The following is a 16625-nucleotide window of genomic DNA, read 5'->3' on the forward strand; positions in this document are numbered from 1 at the left end:
TTTCTGTTGCTTTCATTGGGCTGAAGACATGTCTGTTTTTGAGACGTAGCAAGTGACCATGCAAAGTCCAGGCTGAACAAACTCCCTGAGGTATGGCCTCCACTGAGGAAAAGGGTTTTTTTTTCCATTCCTCACCCCTCCCTTTAAAGCTCACTCTTTCCTCTGGCCAGAAGAAACCAGACTGAACCAGGCTGAGGTGTTGGAGCGGGGCAGGGGGGTGGTGGCGGCCGCCTGGTGGATGGCTGTCGTAGTGCAGTTCACACCGGCCTGTGGCCCCTGAGACGAGAGGGCGGCCCCTGAGCCAAAACGGGCTATGGCACCTCAGCCCCTTTTCTCCCACCCCGCCGGGCCGCGCTGCCGTGAGGTACCGCCATCTCGCAGCTGCGGGCCGGGGAAGCGTGAGGCGGAGCAGCCGACCCTGGCGGTAGGCCACGGCGGAACAGTTTCACTTTCTGTCCCTGCGCTCCGCGATGCGGGAAATGAAAACTAAGCGGCGCAGTGGGTGCTGCTACCTTCTGACGTGGACGGCGAGAGAAGCGGTGAGGCAGCTCCACTCCTGCCAGCAGCACCGGCGCGGCAGCCGCTCCTCCGCTGCGCTCCGCTCCGCTACCCTGCTTCCCTCCGCTCGTTGCCGGCCGTCCTCCCCCGGGTCGCAGCGGCTGGGCTGGCCCGCCAGACTGAGGTGCTCCTCTGCGCCGCAGGTGATTGCGGGGAGACGTGGTGTCCGAGGACCCGTCAGCGGGTGCGGTGTGGACGTGAGTGCCTGCCGAGGTTCGAAGCGCTCCTGGTCGCGGGAATCGGTAAGAAATCTTTTTTGCCAGAGCCACAGTGCACCAGGAGAAGAGAAAAAAAGGAGAAGGAAAAAAGGGAGCTGAACAAACACGTAGTTTGAGAGCAAAGTGGGAAGTCTTGTTTCAGTTGTGTCCAAGAGGTGTGGAGGTGAAGGTCTCGAGTTCTTGCAGCAGCCCTTTGAGGAGCACCCTGGGGACAGCCCTTCGGGGAGCGCCTCGGGGCTGTCGTCTCGTCCCCAGGGCCGCTGCCTCGCAGCCCACCTCCCGCCGCAGTGCTATCCCCCTGGCTGCCTGCTCCCCGAGATACCTGTGAGGGGAAAGGAGCGACGATGGTGGGGAAGAGGCGTCAAGGGAACAGAGGTGGTGGTTCTCTTCAGGCAGAGGGGGGCTTCAGGAGCTGAGGTACAGGGGTGCAAAGGGACCATTGGGGGCTTATCGTGAGAGGCTGGTGTCTTGGGAGGGCAGATAGGCTGTGGAGCCGGCCAGGGTGAAAGGGGGGATGCTGGGGTGGCTGAGGGAGGGTGAGAGAGACGGCTAGCTGATCATGGGATGGAGGTAATGAGGAGGGTATCGCTGCTACTGTTTCTCTGCCTCGTGCTAGCGTGGTCGCTTGGTGCAGCCGAGCCACATGCGTTGAGAGAGCGGTACTGAGTCCTACCCAAAGGAAACCAAGAAGCAAGCCTGCCTCTCCAGTGAGAGAGGAGAAATTGGGCGCATGAGGGGAGCCTGCTGCTCAATTCCTATGCTCACTCACCAGTTTTTTTAATACATTTATACAAGGAAAGGAAGGTCAAGTGAAATCTTAGGAATGCTGTATTTCTGATAGCCAAAATGAGGCAGTTCTGTGCAAGAGTTGGGGAGTTTACAGATTCACAGATTGGTAGGAGTTGGAAGGGAACTTTGGAGATCATCTAGTCCAACCCCCCTGCTAAAGCAGGATCACCTACAGCAGGTTGCACAGGATCACATCCAGGTGGGTTTTGAATATCTCCAGAGAAGGAGACTCCACAACCTCTCTGTGCAGCCTGTTCCAGTGCTCGATCACCCTCAAAGTGAAGAAGTTTTTCTTCATGTTCAGATGGCACTTCCTGTGTTCCCGTTTGTGCCCATTGCCCCTTGTCCTGTCTCTGGGCGCCATAAAGAAGAGTCTGGCCCCATCCTCTTGACATCTACCCTTTAGATATTTATAAGCGTTGATAAGATACAATATTTATAAACATTGATAAGTTGTGTTTGTATCCCTGCTCCTGCCCTGGGTCTCCTGCTACTAGCGTCTTGGGGGGGAGTTTCATCGAACCAGAGACCCAAATCCTCCCATCTTTGTATTCCCATCCCCCTGCACCTTCCTGCCCTAAAATCTTTCTACCTATTTCCCAAGTCACCCAAAGCCTTTTAGCCCTGAGCTTGCTCTTCCATCCCTCTCAGAAACCTGAACACCCTGTTAAATCATTTCCCAGGGAAGAGACAGTGTGAGTTCACTCTGTTTTGCCGAGGTAGAAGTCAAATCCAATTTATCTTCTCCTGCATAGCTGTTCTAATAACTGGGCTTGGATATAAAAAGCAATATTCTTGAATCTATCTTTGAATGCCTGAATTCCCCCCCTCCCCAAATAAAACTCTTCAGCAAATTCAGCAACATTTAGTGAATCTGAATATATGACACTCTGAACTCAAAAGTAAAGAATCAGAAGTACAGTTGGGGAAAAAGTACACTTAAAGGTAAAAATTGGGGAAAAATAATCCATTTCTAGTTTCCCTGCCTGATAAATTCTTTAGAAACTTTGATATGTAACACTATTAGGTACAGTTAACCTGAAAAATAACATGCTTTTAAAGCAAATATATTCTTTTTGTGAAAGGCAGAACTAGGATTTTTTGTGTATTTCCGTTTCTTAGTAGCTTTTCTTCATCCTTTCAGCACCTGGCCTCAGGTTCATTTTACGTGCTGTTTAATAATTATGAAATAATAATTGCTGAGCATTTGTTTTGTGGTTCCCCGGCCCCCGTGAATGCTTCCCTAAGCATATCCTTTTTTGTCTGATTCTGCATCCCTGTTGGAGGTTGACTTTTTTTTTGTGTAATTGCATTCAAACATTTGTCACGTTGTTTTGCTTGTGTATTTTTACTTTGCTTTACTTTGGTAATTTTTTAAAACTTTTATTTGAAGAGCCAGTACCTCAGTCATAAGAGACTGTCAGAGCAATGGTCTGTTCAATACTGTCTTGAAAATCAAGGCATTATTACGGTTCTCTTGCTTAAACAGTTACTTTAGCTGTGATCACTTGAAAGACCATAAAAAGAAACATTATTTAGGTGCTTGAATGCCTTTAAAAATTACAGTCTAAAGTGCCACAGTAGAGCTGTGACTAGAATCATAGAATCATAGAATGGTTTGGGTTGGAAGGGACCTCAAAGATCATCTCTTTCCAACCCCCCTGCCATGGGCAGGGACACCCTCCACTAGACCAGGTTGCCCAAAGCCCCATCCAACCTGGCCTTAAACACTTCCAGGGATGGGGCATCCACAACCTCTCTGGGCAACCTGTTCCAGTGCCTCACCACCCTCACAGGGAAGAATTGCTTTCTAACATCTAATCTAAATCGACCCTCCTTCAGCTTGAACCCATCACCCCTTGTCCTGTCACTACACTCCCTGATAAACAGTCCCTCCCCATCTTTCCTGTAGGCCCCTTTCAGGTACTGGTAAGCCGCAATTAGATCTCCCCAGAGCTGCCTTTTCTCAACCCCAACTCTCTCATCCTGTCCTCACAGGAGAGGTGCTCCAGCCCTCTGATCAGCTTTGTGGCACTGGCCACTCCTGCACTGGCCCCCCCTGTCCTGGTTCTGGCAAGGATCGAGTTAATTTCCCAAGGAGCCAGGACAGGTGAGCCAAGCTGGCCGGGGGCTATTCCATACCATGTGACATCATGCTCACCATAAAAGGGGGCTAGTTGGGCAGGGGCAGGCTCGGCGTGGCTCCGGGACAGGCTGAGCATCTGGTCGGTCGGTCGGTCAGTCGTGGGATTGGTAAATCGTTCTCTGTTATCACCCATTGTGAATATCTGTTATCAGCACTGTCGATTGTTTCCCTCTCCCTTGCTGTCCCAGTAAACTGCCCTTATCCCAACCCTCGAGGCTTTGCCGTTGTTTTTCCGTTCTCCCCATCCCGCCGGGGGAGGGGTGAGCGAGCGGCGCGTGGCACTTAGCTACCGGCTGGGGCTAAACCACGTCACCCCCAGAGCTGGACGCAGTACTCCAGGTGGGGTCTCACAAGAATGGAGTAGAGGGGCAGGATCACCTCCCTCGACCTGCTGGTCTAAGGCGCTTAAAACCAATGGAGAGAGCCCAGTACTGAAAATAAACATGCTTATCAGCTGAAAAGGCTAGAGAAGGTGGAACTTGCCCTTTTGATACCTGGGACACTTTGGGTGATAAAGCATTACTTTTACTAAGCAGAGGAGTTTTGTGGCATCTGCTGTTTGGACAATTTTAATTATATTATTTACCAAATCTTCTTGAATAGAGATAGCTGGAGTTCCCTGGTTAGGTGGAGCTGTTTCTGTGGAACTGCAGATTCGTTATTTCATTATTTGTTTATCCACAAAAGGAAGACAGGATGTGCAATTGCCATCAAGCTCCACATCTATTATCTTGCCAATAGGCCACACACCTAGAATACCCATGTTAATTCAAATATACCAAATGCCATTGCAGTAATCGTACTAATTTTATTGACATTCTAGTAATCTTACTAATTTTATTGACATTCTAGCTTTTTTTCTAGCTTTTTCATCATGAAAATATCAAATGCAAAGACAAATCCTGTGTTTCTGGGTGCCCTTCCACTTTCTGATCTTTCTGTGTCTTTCTGTAGTCTTTGTACAATATTGTTGATGGGACAAAGAAGTGGACGTCAAGAAAGAAGCAAGAAATTAGAGCTGGCACTAAGCGAGACCGTGATGGCAGAAGCAAATGTACAAAATAGTAAAGAGGAAGCCAAAGAGCCGAAAGCCAAAGACCAGAGGTTAACATCAGTCTTTGGTGTGGCAGACTTAAAAAATGGTAATAATGTTTTCTCTGCTCTTCACTCTCATATTTTCTGTTTCTAATGCCTGCTGTTCCATTCTTTGTCCTTAGGCTTCATTTTCTCCTATTCTTTACCTCTTTGCTGAGGAATATACAGATGATTCTCATTTTGCCCTGCCAAGTAACCATTCTGTTTTTTTGGGAAGGGATTACATTAGGATCTCAGAGCTTTTTCCTCTTTTAAGCCCTTAAATTGGCCATTGCAGCCAAAAAGGTCCAATGCTGGCCCCGTCTCTTTCCAAACACAGCCAGCATTACTTCTGGATTCCCTAAAGTGTGGGCTAGGCCTTAGTTATTCTGCTGTACCACTAGATTGGCCTCTTGAAAGCTGTCATCAGCATTTCGGGTGTACATATTGTTCTATCCTAACTATAGCCCACCCTTACCACTGACTGTGTGTGTTTCAGAGTTGTTCTGAGTTTCCATTCCATGTCATCTCTCCTTTTGGTGATGACTTCAGAAGAAAAACTTCTAATTTCCAACCGCAATTACTTATACACCTTTGGGCCACAGAATATGCCATCTTTTTAGATGCAGAGTGAACAGCTGTGACTTGCTTTCTTTTTCCACTTCTCACAGGCTAGTTCCTTTCATTGAAACTGAGACAAAGAATACCAGAGGTAGGCTGAAGGGGAAACTTGCTAGCTAGCTAGCACGTGGTCCCACATGTAGCTCTCCCTTTCGTTATTAGGTCTGGATGTGTAAAAGACTGAAGAAAAGTCTTCATAGATGCAGCCTTTGACTTCTGTTTTTTTAAAGTTTTATATTTAAATGTGTTATGAGAGGACTGAAAATAGAGGAACTGGGAGACATCTGAGTGTCATAATCCAGGCTTACTTGGATTTTTCCTGTCAGTTACCAAACTAAAATAAATGTTATCTCCTTGAGGAACATAAGAATAAGATTGAAGACTTCCTTAGATCTGACCAAGGTGCTGGGCCTATGCACTGAATGGCTGAATACTTGCAAGAGGAGTTTGCCACTTCCAAATAATTTTCACTTTCTTTTCTTGTACCTATCTCCAGGCATTACTTCCTCTTTTTCTGTGCCTACAGGAGCTATTGGACTGTACAACATTGGACAGAGCTGCTGTCTGAACTCTCTACTCCAAGTGTTCCTCATGAATATACACTTCACTGGGATACTTCGAAGGTACCACCTGTTCGAACTCCTTGAGATACTTCTATTGTTGCTCTGTTGTCTCCACTCCCTTTTTATACGGGACGTACATTTGAAGGCTGGGATCATCAAGGTGCCAGCAAGGTGCTTTCAGCTTACTCAGCAAGGTCTCTGCCTTGTCGTGTCTGTCATATACAGACTAGGGCCTGTGAAGGTTGCAGAAGGAAGAAGTTGCAGTTTTCTGACTTGTTAGTCATCTCTGATTCATGTGCCGGTTGCACATTGGTAAGGGGCAGTCCTGAACACTGAGTCTTTATGACTTGTATCTCTCTTTTCTATAAGGATATGATTTTATTCCAGTATGCTCATAGCCCATTATAACTAAAGGATATGTCATAGCTAACCATATCCACTATTTATTTTTTTAGTTTTAAGTGTGTAAACATAAACATATTGGTGATCTATAGTCTCTGGCCCCCCAGTTGTCCTGGCTAATACCTGACAGAGAAGAGGAAGTGTTGTTGCAGATAGCAGATACGTAGTGTTATTTTGTTTTGCATGACTGCTGTCTACTTGTTTGAGAGGAGGATTTGGGCTTCTGCCTCCCTACCAACCATAATAATAACAGGTCTGATTTGTTTTCGGTTTGCTCAGTTTGCTGCAGCTTTAATCGTTTAAGTGGCTCATTCCTATTCAGTCCTCCTTTCTCCAAATTTCTTACATGCTAACCAGTGTGCGGAGGGGGAAGAAGACAAGTTATAGGCATGCAGAGATGAGAAGTATCATAAATGGGCAAAGCTACGTAATGTAGACGGTAGGTGACCATTGTTATTTGAAGAAAGACTTAGAAAAACCTGTGGACTGCAATAAATTTAGAGAGGATAAAGAGCTTTTCAGTTGGCACATAGTTGAAATACAAGCATTATGATATACGTGCCCATGGAATTATGACAGTATGTTGGGAATGAAGGCATGAACAGGTGGGAGGTAAGAACAGCTCTGAAAGTGGCTGTAACTAATGTTGTTTCTAGAGCCCAGAAACTTCAGGTCCTGATTGGTTTGGTTTTGTTCAGGAACAGGCCAACTTAAAATTGTGGCCTTTTACTTTAGAACTGTCCGCCTGCACTGTAGGATGAGTTAGTGCAGGTATCTGCTTCCCCATTTTCTTTCTTCTGCTAAAAAGATGCCCATCCTGGTTCCTCTTGAGTTGCTATCTGTGCCATCCACCTTTGCTCCTTCAGGTGTCATGTCTAATATTTCTCCATTGTACCGTTTGATTACCATTCATGTTGCTTCTTCTCTTTATAGGATCACAGTGCCACCACGTGCTGTGCAGAAGAGGAAGAATGTCCCATACCAAATGCTGCTGCTGTTGGAGGAGATGCAGTGCAGCAAGCAGAAAGCTGTTTCTCCCGTAGACCTCGCTCACTGTCTTTCAGTATACAAAGTGAAATGTAAGTAGTGCCGCCCCATGCCCACCTCTGTCTGCAGACCAGGGATTTTGATTATCAAGCACTAACAAGGAGTGCAGACTCTGACATCTCATTCAGAGATTCAGAAATATGAGGAGTTAGGTACACGATGACATGGTCTTTATAGCTGCCTCCCAGTTGTGAGAGATATTGTCTCTTACTTGTGAAGAGGGGAAAAAAAGCCCCTACCAGCTATCCTTGCTGATGTCTAAAGGGTGGGAGGACTATCAGAGTGCCAGAAGACTCAGCTACTAGCCAGAGGGAAAGGGCTGTGCAGAGCAGGGAGAGGACAGCTTATAGCTTGATTTGTCTTGCTATACTGGCATGATAATAGTGAAACAGCTGCCATTTTTTTATTAGAAGGAAGGGATCATGTGGAAAAGATACTGAGTTCACCCAGATCCCCAAGGACTGAAACCATATCCTTCTTGCTTCTTGTTATGAGGGCAGAGAGAAGAATTTGTTGGCTTAACCTCCCACCTGGGCAGGGTCCCAAAGGAGAGAGATTGTTAAATGCATGGGTGACCGGTGACAATGGGATGCTGAGGCTCTGTTTATGTGTACAAATACACGCAGTATATCCAAATGCCCTGATCTTTGTCATATAAAAGCACTGAAAAAGCACAGGACAGCACTGAAAGAGAGAGATGGTAGCCATCGCAGACCTTTCTTAAGGAGGAACATGACATAACCTGAATACTTCTGTTTGCATAATTTTTCCCCCTGAGACTCAGTGGCTCTGCATTCTGCCTTCTCTATTCCAATTAGAGGTGCCCAAAGAGATTTTGTAAAGCTTGACAGTTTCCCACCTTGTCCTTCTCCTTTAAAATTCAGGTGTGGTTCATAGAGTCCTATATCCCAGCAAGCGATGCTTTTCCTGGATTGCAGATGTGCTGTTAGACTAGAGGAAAGGTGTATTTTCTGAAGCTTCATTTAATCAGGGAAGTCTGTAATCTTACTAGAACCCAGCTGAAGTCAGTACCTGCAAACTTGCAGGGAAGTTGAAAGCACTTCCACCTCAGGGTGTTGGATTATTCCACAAAATTTCTTTTGGCTATGATCAGCATAGAGGTGGTCCAGAACTATCAAGATTTTGCTAAACTATGCGTAGTTTTTGCCCAGTTCTTAAATCTTGAGTTTATCATGGGCTGAAAACATCAGTTCTTTGCCTTCAAGGATGTGGATTTCCCACACACACCTCCCAAATTCAATCTCGAAGCAGCTCTCTGCTGAGCCATTCTAAGCAAGCTGTGCCTTGAGCTGTATTCCACCACCGTAGGTTTCTCAATATGCTGGTTTAGCCAGAGTGGAAAGCCAAAGCATAATGTTACTACATCGTCCTTTGCTTCCTGTGCTGAAACTGCGTGCTTTTTCCCTGGGTAGAGATCAAAGGGTTTATGCCGTTCTGTGGACGAGACATATGGATAGGCCTCCCTATCCTTTTAATCTCGGTACGCAGGAGTGTTATAGCCTTAGAGAGAGGATGGAGGAGACAAGTCTGTGGAGTAACAAAGGTCAAAAAGAGAACAGAATCTTCCTTGTATTGTTTCTAAGAAGGACTCAAATACATGCAACCCTCAACTCAATGAGACATCTGAGCTCTATCCTCCAGTAGGTATTGGGTGTACTCTTGGCTCTGTGTCTGGTGATAAGGACATGACTTTTGCACTGGGTTGTACAATGGGGGACTCAAGCCCTCCCATCTTTTCCCACTGCCTGCTCAGGTCACATGAGACATTGTAGCTTGTCTCTAGTCTAAGCTCTGTCCCTGGCAGGCAGTGGCAAGGGAACAAGAGACCGGATCTAATGCGGGACAGCAAATCTCCCTTTACCATCTGTGGGAAATCTGTGTTCGGTGCTGTTCATAATACTGATTGAGGTTGTGTTTTCTGTTTGTCCAGTGTTTGTGCAGCATGATGCTGCCCAGCTCTTTCTGACTCTCTGGAACTTGATAAAGAGGCAGATGAAAAATCCAGAGCTGGTAAGGATCGTCACTGAAATGAACACCAGGTCCTTTGGTCCTCGTCATGTGTGGCTTCCTCCGCTTCTTGAGGAAGAATCCCATTCACTGACAATTGTCCTAAATTAAATTCTTAAAATTATCTCCTACTTGGATATTTCCTCACATCTTTCAAATGGGAGAAGGAATCTTGATTTCATAGGCTTCAACATTTTCAATCTCAGTTAACTTTTGTTCATCCTACTTTTAGGGCATGCCAGGGTCTCTGTTCTAATGGGAGAGCTGATTAACAACAAAAAGATTGGTATTTTTGCAACACAATTTAGTCACCTTGCATTTCTTTCCCCCCCCCCCCAAATTTCCATAAGCATTTATTGGCATGTCTTGACACAACTCCTCCATTCTTTGAAGTCAGCCATGTGCATTTTGTTATTATTAGTCACTGTTAGTATGTTATTTATATGACATGTATGTTCCTCCCAGGGGGGAGCTGTGCAAGGTAAGAGAAAAGTGACTTTTCCTCAACCCACTGTCATAGTCTTGCTCATACAGAAGACAGGCTCCTGTTGAAGTTCCAAACAAAACAGTAAAATTCTGCAGTAGACATTCAACTGTCTGATCTTGTTATAGGCTGTGTCTTGCCCCTCTGCTAGGGAAAGAGGGGAAGGAGTTGTTCTCCTTTAAATGGTGGGAAGTACCCTGTCCACGTAGGTCAATGTCAGATGAGGGTACAAGACTTAAAGCAGTAACTTTGCATGAAGTAACATGTCCACGTGGGCTTTCCCACCCACAGAGGGAAATACGTTCTTCATAAACCTTGTTTTGGCTTTTTTTTACCACTCCAGGCTGGAAAGCTGAGTGATTTGTACACTATCTGTGTACAGGAGCAGGTGGCCTGTCAGAAATGCCTTTTTGAAACAAAGAGGAACAGCAGCATGTTAACCCTTCCACTCCCAGTGTTGGATGCCAATTCTCACATGCTGAAGACTCTGGTAAGTTCAGTGGCAGCACTGTTTCCTTAGAAAGATGATTTCCCTCTGTCCACTGTGGGACCCTTCTCTTTGCAGGGCTTCTGAATTTCTCAAAAATTTTGTTTGATTTGGGGGATGGAAAGTCCTTGAATCGCCTCTCTAAAAAGGGTGTTGACTAAATACTCTGTAATATTCAGAGACTCATACTACACAAGGATGTGTACCTGTGAGACTTTAGATATCACGGTGAGGTGCCCTAGATAACTTGTAATCCCAGACCAGACACACCATGCTTGCTCAGTGCAGTGCTTTACCGTTAAATCAGTACTGCTGTTTGGTATCCAGCTACAGCAGTGATATGGTGGCTATGTAGGTGCTGCCACAAATAGACAGTGGATTTTTCCGGTGACACTGGACCATTGGACCTTATTTATTCTCTGACCAGTTTATACTGTTTCAGCATAAAGGAACCTCTTTCAAAACCTCTAAGGCTTTGAAGTAGGTGTAAAAGTCACTTACGCATCAACAGCTTTTTTTGTGGAAAATGTGGTACTCTTTTTTTTTTTTTTTTTTTTTTTTTTTGCAAAGAATTTAATCACAGCAGCAGCTAGGAAAAATGGAGTACCTTCTTTTAGGTTGCTAGGCAATCTTTTGTCCTTTGAATAAAATATGTCTTCTGTAGCTTTGCTGTTTGCTTGTACGCTGTGAAACGAAGTAGAAATAGAAGTCCAGCTTGAAGGAATTTGGCTGAAAGAAATCTCCTCTGTCTTCTTAGGAGGACTGTCTGCAATGCTTTTTCCATCCAGAAGAATTGACTGATCAGAACATGTGTTTCTGTGAACAGTGTGGAAGGAAAACACCTTTTCTGCAGGTAGCTGGAGAATTATTTCCTCATATGTCTCTTATACCCAGAACTCCCTTTAGGACTGGGAAGGGTAGGGAGAGGACTTAACCATATCAGTGTAAGAGGAGATCAACAACTCAAAGATTTGTCATCACAGCAATGTCAGCTAGGCATAAACCACATGTGTCTTTCCTGTTAGGAAGTTCCTTACTGTAGATGTAGCTCTAGCAACAGAAGAATGCTTTCATGGGTTTTAATGTAAGTCACCAAGGGATGTAGCATTTCTGTACCAGCAGAAAAGCTTCTGTTGGGTTATGCTGTGCTTCCCCTGTGGGGCTTTACACCACTGCGTAGCTCCAGGGGTAGACAAGACTACGTTACTGGAGCTGTGCATACAAATAAAAGTAGGATACTGTAAGGTGATTTCCTTTCTCCCCTGCTCTCCACTGGGCTCCCCACTTTTTACAGTATGGGTTTCTGCCAGCTGATGAATTAGCTGTTTCACGAAGGGGCAAGTGCATTAAAGGGAGAAGTGTGTGGAGGAGTCTGCCTCAGCTCAAGGCTTGGAGGGGACTTTCCACCATGTTTCACCACTGGGCTGCCTCTGAGGCCCCAATGCAACCATATGTCTTGGTGGCAGCCATGGCACCAGCAGTAATACCAACAAAGTGCTGGAAGGAGTCAGCTGTCAGCTTGGTGTCCTCCACGGAGGTCTAGTGGCCACAGTCACAAGGAAGTTGGCTTGCCTCTCCTCACCAACCTAGTGCTACCAACCTACGGTTAAGAAAGCAGATGAGAAATGAAGCAGCCCATGAGACACCCAAGGCTGGGTGCTGATCACCCTGAAGTTGACAAATTTGGTTATTACAGCTCCGTTACATGTGAGCTACAAAGGTTTGGCATCTGCTGTGTGGTGGAATTGGCAGTCATTCACTGTAGCACTGACTGCTCTCCATGCTACATTTGCTGGGTGGCAATGGCTGTTTCCACCCCACCACCCCAGGGTTTGTTCCTTATTTTCCAATTGCATTATTTATTGCTTTACAGAGCATGAAGCTAGTCCATCTGCCACAGACTCTGACCATACATCTAAAGCGCTTCTGCTTCGAAAAATCAGCCCACATTCACAAGCTTAGTCACTATTTGCCATTCCCACAAGACCTTGATTTCAATGCAATCTTAACAGAAAATCAGTGCCAAGCAGATGACAATGAAAAGGTGAGATACTCCTGATGCCCTGTTTAAAAAGGGCAGATTTTCTTCTCTGCTCTGCTCAAGTCTCATAAAAACTTAAGAGATCACACCAGTACTTGCCTCAGTTCAAAGCACCTGTCTTAAAAATGTATGTCTCAGTCTTTACCTGTGCCTGGTGTTGCCTCACATCCCATGGCTTTAACTGGTTCAGGCATTGTTCAGCTTTTTGTGCTCAGATTAAGTCAACCAAAGGCACCATAACTGGAGCTTTCTGCCATAGGGACAAAACCCAGGCTTTTAAAAAAATAATCCTTTTTTTCCTGAGAGTGTTTAGTGTAACTTTTTTCTTCCATTTCTAAATATACTAAAGATATACTATATTCTGAGGGTAAGAGTGAAAAAGTCAGGATCCTCAAGGCCAGTCTAATCTTTCTCCTTTTTCCTTAGGAAACACACATTCTTGCTGTCCTGGTTGCTGCTTCTCTTCAGTCAATGGCAAATGAGAATTGCTGCACTGAAAATTACTCTTTGTGGTTCTTCACAGGCTGCCTGGCAGTATGAGCTTTTTGCTGTTGTTGCTCATTCAGGATCAACTAATTGTGGACATTACTGTGCCTATATTCGAAGTCTCACAGAATGTAAATGGTATTGCTTCAATGATTCGGAGGTTTGTCAGGTGAGGAGATAAATCCACGTTTCTTATGTAGCTTCCTGGACACTCCTCCAGATCTCATTCAGTCTAAATGACTGCTGATTAAAGAGAATCAGGAAAGAAAAGTGAAGTTGCAGAGCTTTGTGCACTTTGTTCCTCTGCTACAGCATACTCTGAGCTGAGGGCAAAATGGCTCTAGATCTCTAGATCTGTTTAATGTATGCGTTCAGAAGAGGCAAAGGAACTGTTTTTCCTTGAAGGGTAAAAGCAATAAACCAAGTTATTAAAAAGTGTTTAGTTCCTGGCAGTACCACTTACAGCTGTCTTAAGAGAATTGCTGTGCTGGTATCACAATGTGTCCATCTCTTACGAGTTTTTACCAGCCTCCCCTTGTGTGTTTTTCTTCGTTAGGTATCATGGGATGATGTTAAATGCACCTATGGACACTCCAACCTCCACTGGTAAGCAAACACACCTCTGTTTTTACCTAATGCTGCTCTGGGGTTTGGAATGAGGGTAGAAAAGAGAGGAAATACAAATGGTTTGAACTGTGTATCGCCTGGGATGTGCTGGGGATGCAGGAGTGTAGAGGAGGCATCCATGTATTCTAGTTACTCTGATGTGGCTGTACATGACTATACCGGGAGCCTGCAGGATTACTGACTAGTCACAAACGGGGCTGCAGGAGTGGTCTTGTTACTTATGATTGCCACTTGGACACTGTATCTTGACTAAATTAGATATGTTGGTCAGGATTCCTCCATGTTTTTTGCTGCTTTGCATCATAAGAAAAGCCACAAAGAGAGATAATCCCTCCTATAAGCTATAGTGGTGCCAGGGGGTCAGCTTTATATACTGCCTCAGGAGCACTGCAGAGTGACCGTTCACTGACCTAAACCTCAAAAAGCTGAGCAGGAGCAAACCTGGGAGGTTACTTGCGATCTAGATCTTCAAACATACATCTTGTTTTGCTTTTTTTTCTGATTCCACAGGGGACAAACGGCCTATCTCTTGATTTACATGAAAAAACATCCTCAGTAGCCTTATCCAGGAGTGTCAGAATATCTCAGAAAGCTGTGCGTTGTCCATGGAGCTCAGCACCTCTGTGCCAGTGTGATCATGTACAAATGTTCCACAAGAAAGACATTCTACACCCAGTCAGCGACCTCTGCCTTCGCATTTATGAAAAAAAGTGAGAGGCTCAGCTAGAGAAAGGATCTAAGAACTGTTGCACCTAGAAACTTTCATATATTTTTGGTATTTATGTGATTCTATATATTAATTTCCTCTTAAAAGATACTGAAGTTAGTCCTTGTGTCTGCTGAATTACTCATTTCTTTAAGGCTGATGCCTAGACTCCAGTACAGGGGAAGCGTTTGGCCTGAAAGCCTGTGTGATGTTCCAGGGAGGCATGTGGAGAGAGCTGTGACAGCCATACTGGGCCAGTAAGAGCCTAAGGGCTTGAGGCTTACTCTACCCTTTTAGTGTCATGTTAGATGATGGCATGCTGGGCAGGGAGACCCCAAAAGTCTTGAGAAACAGCTGCAAGAAGGACAAGAACCCTTATGACACATGCACCAGTGATATTTACTCCTTAAAACCTTCCTGAAAATGAATCGCTGCAGGAGTTGAGATGTGTTTGAAGGTTGTCAGCATAAAGAGGTGTTTTTAAATCAGGAGCTGTTGTAGTAGTTCTGATTTACAAGATGAGTTGGTACATGATATGCAGATGATTACTGTTTTAGCATGCTTATCAGGCATTTATGTGCATTTTCTTTCCTGTATAGAGGAAAATATTCGGAGCAACAGAGATTCTGAAGCTAGCTAGTGATTTTGCACAATACAGTTCATATACTGTGACAAGTAAAGCGAGATGCCTCAATATGCTTGAACTTTGGGGACTTTCCTTCAGTGCTCTTCAGCAGGTTTCTGGTTGGAATCGTCTTACTCTCTCCCTTCCTTCTCTGCCCATGAAGTGGAAATGTCCTTCAAGCAGGAAGTGTTCTGGAGAGAACAATTTTAGAAAGAAACTGAGTAATTTTAAAATACCCTGTTGTGTCCTATCACTTGGTGGTGTTGGTTCAGCCTGTGCTCCCATGGCAAGACCACACAACTGGAGGGAAAATAAGGAGAGCTAGAGTGGAAGGTTGGTAACATGACAATCAGAAGAGTGTTCTAAAAGTTCATTGCAAGACTCAGCTGCGAGGAAAGTTAAAAACTTTGCTTGTGATGCTTTTAAAGCACTCACTGCGGTAGATCTTGATGTACCACAGTCTGTGAAAAGATTAGTGATTCCAGTAGTTTGAGATCTAAAAGTACCTTCTAGCCTAGCATATTCTTTGACTGTATCTTTACAAGGGTGCTATTTTTGTGGGACTGAGCACATTTTTAAATTACTAATTGTCATGGTTTAACTCCAGCCAGTGATTGAGCACCATGCAGTTGCAAGGGGATGGGGAGGAGAACAGGGAAAAAAAACCTCGTGGGTTGAGATAAAGACAGTTTAATAGGATAACAAAGGAAGAGAATAATAATAGTGATGATATTAAAATACAAGTGATGCACAAATGCAATTGCTCACCACATGCAGAAAAAAAAGCCAAACCAGATGCCCAGTCTGTTTCTGAGCAGGGAATGCCCCTTGGGCCAGTCTGGGTCAGCTGTCCTGGCTGTGCTCTCCCAGCTTCTGGTGCACCTGGCAGGGCCTGGGAAGCTGGAAAGTCCTTGACTTAGTGTAGGGACTACAACTACCTAGCAACAACTAAAAACATCAGTGTGTTATCAATGTTATTCTCATCCTAAATCCAAACCATGGTGCTATACTAGCTGCTAGAAAGAAAAATTAACTCTCGTCTGAAACCAGGCCACTAATTTAGTGATAGCAGCAGCTACATATAGCCTAACTTTATTTTGATAATGATGATGAAGTTCCCAAATCATGTCCATTTTCTGTTGTTATGTGGAAGGTGAGCTGAGAGAGCTTGGAGCATAGCTGTGAGATTATGTTTTCATGAACTAGCAAGTATTTATTTCAGTGTACTAGCAAGGTCCGTTATTCTGTTCAACACTCCTATGTTTGTACTGTTTGTTCTGCATTAAAAAAAAAAAAATCCCAATGTGTTGTTTGTCACCAAGATGAGGAGTTTTCATCCTATTTGCCTTCTGGAATGCATTACAGATTCACAGAATGGTAAGGGTTGGAAGGGACCTTTGGAGATCATCTAGTCCAACCCCCTGCTAAAGCAGGTTCACCTACAGCAGGTTGCACAGGATCACATCCAGGCGGCTTTTGAATATCTCCAGAGAAGGAGACTCCACAACCTCTCTGTGCAGCCTGTTCCAGTGCTTGGTCACCGTCAAAGCGAAGAAGTTTTTCCTTGTGTTCAAATGGAACTTTCTGTGTTCCCGTTTGTGCCCCTCGTCCTGTTGCTGGCCACCATAGAGAAGAGTCTGGCCCCTTCCTCCAGACATCCACCCTTTAGATATTTCTAAGCACTGATAAGATTCCCTTGTCAGTCCTCTCTTCTCCAGGCTCA

The 16625-nt window shown here is 44.9% G+C and overlaps 1 protein-coding gene across 2 annotated transcripts; it reads left to right on the top strand.

The window, feature by feature from the left end:
- Positions 1-294: 294 nt before the first annotated feature.
- On the top strand, positions 295-15842 carry USP18 (ubiquitin specific peptidase 18). 2 transcript variants are annotated; one of them, XM_075757259.1, is made up of 11 exons: positions 295-800; positions 4666-4853; positions 5933-6029; positions 7305-7450; positions 9370-9449; positions 10274-10420; positions 11175-11270; positions 12291-12461; positions 12982-13113; positions 13501-13550; positions 14082-15842. In XM_075757259.1, exons 2-11 carry the CDS (start codon positions 4685-4687, stop codon positions 14128-14130), a joined length of 1137 nt encoding a protein of 378 aa, XP_075613374.1. In that variant the 5' UTR covers positions 295-800; positions 4666-4684; the 3' UTR covers positions 14131-15842. The 2 variants fall into 2 exon arrangements, with proteins under 2 accessions (XP_075613374.1, XP_075613384.1); XM_075757269.1 differs by lacking the exons at positions 11175-11270; positions 12291-12461 and having other exon boundaries at positions 663-800; positions 14082-14272.
- The last annotated feature ends 783 nt before the right edge of the window (positions 15843-16625 follow it).

This window comes from Balearica regulorum, chromosome 1 (assembly GCF_011004875.1).
Source record: "Balearica regulorum gibbericeps isolate bBalReg1 chromosome 1, bBalReg1.pri, whole genome shotgun sequence".
Classification (NCBI taxonomy): domain Eukaryota; kingdom Metazoa; phylum Chordata; class Aves; order Gruiformes; family Gruidae; genus Balearica; species Balearica regulorum.

Bases quoted from the DNA above. Each gene is read 5' to 3' on its own strand.
- USP18 (XM_075757259.1), top strand. From the start codon at position 4,685: ATGGGACAAAGAAGTGGACGTCAAGAAAGAAGCAAGAAATTAGAGCTG. The intron at 7,451-9,369 runs GTAAGTAGTGCC...CTGTTTGTCCAG, and splicing joins TTCAGTATACAAAGTGAAAT to TGTTTGTGCAGCATGATGCT. The intron at 11,271-12,290 runs GTAGCTGGAGAA...ATTGCTTTACAG, and splicing joins GGAAAACACCTTTTCTGCAG to AGCATGAAGCTAGTCCATCT.